Source organism: Phyllobates terribilis, unplaced genomic scaffold, assembly GCF_046119375.1.
Source record: "Phyllobates terribilis strain yellow unplaced genomic scaffold, ASM4611937v1 Scaffold_3__8_contigs__length_932513732, whole genome shotgun sequence".
NCBI classification, from domain to species: domain Eukaryota; kingdom Metazoa; phylum Chordata; class Amphibia; order Anura; family Dendrobatidae; genus Phyllobates; species Phyllobates terribilis.
In genome coordinates, this window is record NW_027362763.1 from 221,988,546 (window position 1) to 221,996,692 (window position 8,147).

The 8,147-nt window shown below is 39.5% G+C and overlaps 1 protein-coding gene across 1 annotated transcript in view; it reads right to left on the minus strand.

Annotated features, from left to right (window-relative positions):
• The window catches only part of CLSTN2 (calsyntenin 2), a 1,504,973-nt gene extending 1,499,507 nt beyond the window's left edge, over nt 1–5,466 (minus strand). The window contains exon 1 of the mRNA XM_073674635.1: nt 5,123–5,466. Coding sequence (XP_073530736.1) covers nt 5,123–5,189 — 67 coding nt within the window. The 5' untranslated portion in view covers nt 5,190–5,466. The remainder of the gene's footprint in view (nt 1–5,122) is intronic.
• Nucleotides 5,467–8,147: the final 2,681 nt, after the last annotated feature.

The window sequence follows — 8,147 nt, forward strand, 5'->3', positions numbered from 1 at the left end:
AGAGACCCTTACATGTGCTCTTCTTTATCTAATGGAGGTTGGTCCCATAGGCATTATGAGCATTACATTTGGCTTCAAAGTCAATGATAATGATAATATCTATTAACTAAACTACCATTTTAGCTACTTTACAAAGGGGTCGCCTAAGGACAGACTGTTTTTTTTAAGTGCCTATTTTCATTGCAAGGACAAAACTGTCTCTTTATAGATATTCCCAAACAGAACGACATTAATAAGTTACAACATATACAGCCATTGATACAAGCAAATAAAATAAGCACAAAACAAATATTGGAGGCTTAAAAGACTTTAATCAAGAATTAAAGGATAAATCCCCATAACCAGCACAACCGGCATATCAAATTAAAAAGGAACCGAGTTGGTTTCCAAGATAGACTTCTAGCTTTTATCAATAAATATATATGAAGCAGACCTCCACTTACATATGAGATATCCGCAGACGGAGGAGGATATTACTTTTGTATTATTCAGAGGAATCAATTCAATGAGGTGGAAGATATTTTACGGTATGACATTTGAATACATAATATTCAGCCCAGCAGATTGTATATCAGGCGACAGCTAATTGGTGACATTTTATACAATACTCAGGTTGACTTCACTTCTGTGTTGTAGCTTCTGTGAATGGAAACCACGATGCATTACCCAGAGAAGCCCATAGATTTATAATGGGGTTCATGTGGTTCTGCCGACAAACTGTGCTCCATCCAATCAAAATTGAGACAGTTGACAAGAAACACTTTGAATGGAGCCTCTGATACAAATGTGAACATAGCCCACGAGCATACTCACTGTAACTACCAGCATCTGAAGATGAACAGGTTGCAGAACGCTGTCGAATTGGTTGAAAGTTACATTTGGCAAAATAGTGCCCCCATGACTTTTCTTAATGGGGTATGTCACTGTAAGATAATTAAGGGCTCATTCACACATCAGTTTTTTAATGTACGAGTGCTATCTGGCTTAGTCTTTGAGGCTTGTTCACATGTCAGAGATTTTTTGTGGTCCATGCAAAATCGAGGAGACATGTCCGATATTGATCTGAGTTTCACATCAAACTTCGCAATAAAAGTCTGTGGGCCCATGATTAAATCGGACAGCACTCCAACGCCATCGATGTACTGTCTGTTTTTTACTAATAGATATGAAAAGGTGGAGAAAATAATGAAACTCTGACTAAACTCTGATGAAAATCACTGATGAAACTTTTTTTCTTGTTCAGTATTCTGTCAAAAGCCAGGACAGATTTTCATTCCTTTTTCATTCTTTACTTTGATTATGTCTTCTCATATAGCGCCAACATATTCCATACAGCTTTACACACACTGCCTTCACTCACTAGAATTGAATGTAATTGATAATTGAGTAGTGTCACTGCTGTCTAGAGAAGAGCAGATTGTTAGAAATTCAAATCTCCAAGCTTTGCTGAATTTCCCCCAAAAAATTGATTTGCTGTGAATTAATTCCAGAGAGATAATCTGACTTGAACGTGATCCTCCGCAGATCGTTCCGCTCATCTCTACTGTTGACAGATTTAAAGCGACACTCCAGTGTGACTTTTTATTGCAGCACTGGAGTTGAGGTACTAATTTATGACCCCTGCACTTAGTCTTAGGCTATGTGCCCACGTAGCAGATTTGATGCAGAGCGTTTTTTCAGCGCTTTTACATGCGTTTTCGCATGCGTTTTTTCAAGCACTTTTCCAAGCGATTTTGAGCATCACTTGGAAAAGTGCTTGATAAGTTGGTCACACAATATAAATCCATGCAACCGGCATGGATTTATATTGTGTGACCAACTTAGATGCTTTAAATGCTGCATCTATAGTAAAAAAAAAGAATTAAAAAGTTAAAAATAAAAAAAAACCTGTATACTCACCTCTCCAGTCTGCTCCCGGCAGCGATCCTCTCTCCTCGGTGTCTCGCGGTGTACTTGCAGGACCTGCGGTGACGTCATTTACTCAGCTGATGGTCACGCGACCATCACCTGACCGCTGACGTCAGTGGTCGTGTGACCATCAGCTGACTAAATGACGTCACCGCAGGTCCTGCAAGTACATCACGGGACGTTGAGGAGAGAGGACGCGGCCGGGAGCAGACCGGAGAGGTGAGTATACAGTTTTTTTTTTACTTTTAACTTTTTTATTTAATTTCTTCGTAATTGCGGTAGAAATGGTCATGCTGCGTTTTGCAACGCAATACGAATTTGGCGCGCTAATTAGCGCATCATGTGCACAGCACATCCAAATTCACATTGCTTTGCATGGCATACGGTTTTACAAGCGTTTTCGGGGCCATAAAAATGCCGCAAAAATGCTACGTGGGCACATGGCCTTATACCTACCAGCCGTCGTCTTCTGTCGATATCGTGCTGCTCCGGTCGGTCTTCAGCAGGTTGTAACCTTTCGGAAAACTCCAATGTTTGCTGAGTGAGCCGGAGGTCGCTAATCAATGCAAGTCTATGAGAGCCTTGCTCTGGCGCTCACAGACTTACACTGAGAGCTTATGACTATTAGCTATGACTTCCGGGCAGTCAGAAGTTGCGGTTACAAGTTGGCGGCGTGGGACTGGAGCAGCATCGGCAAGAGCTGAGGACAATGGGTGATGAGTATAATATAGGTGCAGGGATCTTATGTTATTAGCACCACTCCAGCGCTGACATAAAAAAAAAACACTAGAGCAGTGCTTTAATTATGACTTTATCTTTAATATCATTGGATCTCGTGAGTGATTTTGACTAAGAGTTCACTGAAAACATTGTATCATGATGTTCTAGGCTCTGATAGATCAGTCACCAGAAACCAACTGATGGTTTCCATGTTGTACATGGTAAATGTGATCTGAGAATTGAAAAATAAAGGTACAAGGTCATATAGATCATATATAATAATGTCCTGTTCCTTGACTTTTAGCCAATATAACAAGGAGTTTGAATATCCTTCAGATGTAGTATGTCATGTATTATGTCAAAAACAATGTCACGTTACGTATTATATCACATTTCATATCATTAAAAAAAACATGTATTTTTTGTGTCTTTTTATTTATCTGTGATTTCATATACAATAGGTTATAAAAAATAACCAGATTACAAATTTTGACATCATTTACTATAATAGTTATTGTAGGTTATTGACTAATCAAAATCTGTATACGGGCGTTTAATGACACCGCCAGCCGCCATCAATCATCAATATAATATTCCCAGTTCTTTTCTCTAATAATATTTAATCCCATCATATTAATATGGAGCAACACTTGGCACCGAACACCCGAGATGTCTAATCTCTCTTACGAAAGCTCATATGGGCTGTCATAATCTTACAGCAGGAAGCAATGGGATCCAGGACTGATTAGCCAATAAAGTAGATTCAAGAACATGCTGTATATGTAAGAGCATTAAAATGGGCCGGCAAGTGTGAAGGCATAAACCAACAATCTTAAAGGTCAAGACACAAGCCGTAAATGGTGCAATTTATCTTGCTCCTAATAATTTCATTATTCTTGGGTTTATTATGACAAAACGTGTGTTGTGTTTCCATTTCTATGACTAAGTGATGCCATAAACACAAACCAAACACTCCTGCTTACAAACACAACACAGATAATAGATACAAAGTCCCGTAAACTGCTGGAGCTCAGTCCACACTACTGGACAAAAAGTAATTTTCATGGGATCCAGACGCCAAATCACAACTTATTTCCACTTTTTGGGCATTTGTATACATTTACACGCTGTAGGCTCACACGGAACGATGGGTAAGGGGAGGGTTAAATGAAGACATCCAGAAAAATGGCTACTATCATGGTCACCTTTGTATCTTACACCACACGTTATCATAAAAAGTTGTGAATGATCTAAGCAGGTTTTGTATTAGCTGGACTTTTGAAGGTTACTAGTGACCCATTAAGGTCAGGTTATACCCTACTGTCTCCAAAACTATTGACTCCTCACATGTAGTGAAAATCCAAGCAAGCTTAACGAATGCTTCACACTCTATCCATCCACTAAGTCACACTTTTTGTCAATCTTAAGTGTTAAACAAGTAGTAAACTTGTTTTTAAGTGCAACTTCAATAAACATCAAACTCTTTAGACTTTGATTATACCATACCTCATGTCATCATGCTTTATCATTTTATTTATGTATTATCCATCCATCGAACCATATTTTTTATCTATTTATCCTTCCATCCACCCATCATTCCATCCATCCATCAATCATCTAATTCAGTACATCGAAAACTGACATTAGCTTGGAAAAAGCAGCAAAATCAAAGTACTTTTAGCTTCCTATGTAAAGAAAAAAAAAAAAATCTTCAACAAAAGGTGATTAGTTGCAAGTCAACATGCAAATGGAAACATAAACCCTGCCATGTGTAGAAGGTCCAGCACAGAATATTGTCTAAATGGGATTCTTCCAAATATTACTTTCCACCATTTAATTATCGCCTAATAACTGAAAAGTGGAGCATGCAACAATAATACCGCCAGGCCACCCATACTAAAGGTAACGCACACATCTGTACAGGGAAAACAAAGGGGAAACTTAGCCAAAGAGATCACACTGTTACTAGCAACCAGTTTAAGACCTTGATGCATCATCATGTCACAATGCCAGGGGGATTTTGGCACTTCTTCACGTTAAAAAATGACTTGATTAAATCAAACATTAACAAATCATTGTTACACATATTAATTAGTACACCCCTCCACATTATAACCAGCCTAAAACAGTGTTTGTAAAGCCTCCTGATGGGTAAGAGGTTAGAAGTGATTGGGATTCCACTAGTCCAGGTGCAGGCACATTGCTGCACCGCTTCCATCACTCTCAATTACAGAGAAGTCTAGTTTACAAACACTCAGTACTTTATAGACCAGACGCTACAGTAGACTTTTAGGCTACAGCTTAAATTTAGATTTAGATAAGTGAGAAATCTAGAATCAGATCCCATGAGCTTCCAGCAACACAATCCAATCCTCCAAAAGTACCACAGACTGAAGATAATGTGCAAGGATCATCTGGTAGTACAAGCACTGTATACAGGAGACCTGGTCAACAAGAAAGTCCCTGACCTCCTGCCAGGGCTGAGCCTTCTTACCTTTAGTAGAGAGGACACTGCAGCCAACACCCAGGAAGAACACTGCTGTCACCCACTGAACTGACATCCTTCCGAGAAGAAAGGCACAAAGTGCAGACAGAATCCCTTTCTGTAAACCTGCTCCTGGTCATGCAAGATCACAGAGGCAGCAGGCTGGAGATGTGGATGTAGCTGAGCTCCTTAAATCACAATGTAGGATAGTGCTCCTCCTTCAGCTGCTGCTATATTATATGCTTGTGCAGGGAGTGACAGAGGATCAGTGTCTCTCCCAGTCCCCCTTGCTAGTGATGCCCAGTAATTCTCAGCTCTCTGCTGATATTTCTTGTTCAGATCTGTCTGATGGCAATTTAAATCCCCTAGAAAGGCTCTCTACTGCCACCTAGCGGCACACGCTGTAGCTGCACGGTAGTAGAATACATTCTATAGATTCCTGTCACCCTGTAAATTAACAGAGACGTCTGCAGAGTAATGGAACAATAAATATTGGTAACCTAGAATAGCATAGATGATTAGGAACAAAGAAAACGTGAAATATGGAGGCATTGAACAGTCAAAATATGCATTAAAATATGCCAAATAAATTAGCTTTTATTTTCCTGTGCATGTTCTGAATACCTTGTAGCCGACATGCGCAAAATTCTCATTAATGATGTTTTATTTCTTAACATATTAGCAGAAATGCTAATTAGACAGGTGTTCTCTACACCATTATTTAATATTGCAGAAACGTAACGTGCCCATCTGTTTTGGAGCACATCATGTAGCTGGCCTTATTATAGATGTTTTCTGATCAGTCCGGACTCATATATTGCATCCAAATGTTTGTATAACTTGGCTAAAGACAGAACACTTTTAGGCTAAGTGCACACTATACTTGTCGCCACTGTCTGGTGTATACGTCTGATGGTAGCCACACTCTAGATGAGCGCCAGCATCAGTTCCCCATAGCATTAGCCATATGTTCTTCATGCTCAACATATTTTCTTTTTTTGCTTAAATGTGGCTGTAGCTAAGCGGAGTCATAATTTAGGCCACATTTCTTGTTCTTGTGTGGCTATTTTGGCATAAGATAATTGGCTAAAATAAGCCTAATAAGAGTTGGCATAAGCAAAGGAAAGATGTCTGACATTTATAAAGAGTCACCAAATCCATCACACAGGTTGTGTTACTGTGATAAATTTGGAGCATCGTCCGACTATTTGGACAAAATTTAGTCTTAGCATTAGCCAATATCTTCTGCTATCTCCCGGCCCTGGGACTATTCGTCATATTTTGTAAGTTGCATTAGACAGCCTATGACTAGGATCAGACGGCCATAGATTCTCTCATTCGAGAGAAAGAATTGGGCCGATTATGCAAATCACACGCTGATAAGAGTTTGATAATAGTGTGATCTGATTTTCTCTAATGAAGAGAAGGTGTAAAAAAAATTCTCCATCTTCTCCATTCTGTCAGTCCATGAAAATTGAACTGCACTCAGATGTCATCAGAGTGCAGTCTGATTTTTTCCAAGGACTCATTGACTTGCATGACCGAGTACAATCCGATTTACGGATGCAAATTGGGCATGCTGTGATTTTTTCCTTGGACACAGTTTTAGGAAATGATTGAACATGTGCACGGGCCCCATAGAATAAAATTGTTCCAAATGCAATCCAATGTTTTGTCAGATCGCAGTCGGACTGAAATTATGGCACAACTGCTTAATGTGGACCATTGTGTACAGTGTGAAATCTACACAGGACATAAAAAAATAAGAAGCAACATAAGAATAATTTAAAAATCCTGGGCCCCTCCGCCCTCTCTTCCCAGGAGTCTTAGGCAAAAACACCCAACTTGCCAGTCCAGTAGTTGAAGTGTCCCTTTATACTTCCAGATACTTCCCATTTGAAAGAAAAAATATCACAGTACGTAGTGCTACTCTTCCCGTCAAAACAACTTATGCCACATTACAAATTACAGGAACCCAATAAACCACATTACAAATCAGTTGGGTCTGTCTGTCCCGTGCTCATTCTGGATTGTGTATGGCACCAAGAGATTATATTTTACACTCTTAAGGAAACACAAAGTGCAGATATCAACAGAGACTTAGTCAAACATATGACAAGTAAGGTTGTTCTACTCATCTGCTTGGATAAAAACCTGGAACAAAAAATTAAGACCCTGTTGGGGACCCCCTATATTTATAATGTAATTTCATACTTACTTGTTTACTTTACAACCTGCCATAAATAGTGATATCACGGTGTAAGGGTTAATCACAGTTTACTGTATTGTTGGAGATTTGTGATGTAATATATGATCTGACCAGTAGAGGGCAGCGGAGATGCTACAGTTGCAAAGCAGGGGTTTGGCAGTTGGTGACTGTTGATAGGGGAGTTCAAGGAGAGAGTGAAGCTACGGATTGTTGGAAAAAGGTCTGGAAAGAGAGGTGCGACCCTGGATCTCTTTTTGGTGACTCTGGGACCCGTTGTTCGGCTTGACATAAGCAAACTCGGTGATGACAACCAAGGACATAGCATCTTGGGCTGGGCCACGTAAGGCCTTATTTCTAAGAACTTAGAGAAACCCTGCATTAGAGAGATTGGCATTCTCGAAGAGATTCAAGTCAGCGTTTCTGATTATTCGGGATTCAGCCCAGAAAGGACCCGTCCACTTCAGTCTCAGAACGTACCGGTACTATTTACAACTGAATATATATGCACATATATAAATAACTTTATGGAGGTCTAGTTAGTTAGGAGAAAAGGCCTCTTCTGTAAGAGACACTTCAAAAACTGCTCCAAGTAGGTAATTACTAAAGTACTGGCACAACACTGTCGTTTTATGGAGATCTGCATAGAAAGGGTTAATCGAATGTATATTTGATGGCATATAACTTAATTCTGTTAAGTGTAACTGTGTATACTCTTAGTCGGTGCCATTTAGAGTAACTGATGTCATTGTATTTGTTATATATACGCTGTTTACCGGCCATCCTATCTTTGGTTTTCACATTATATTATCTAATCTTTGTGCGTGC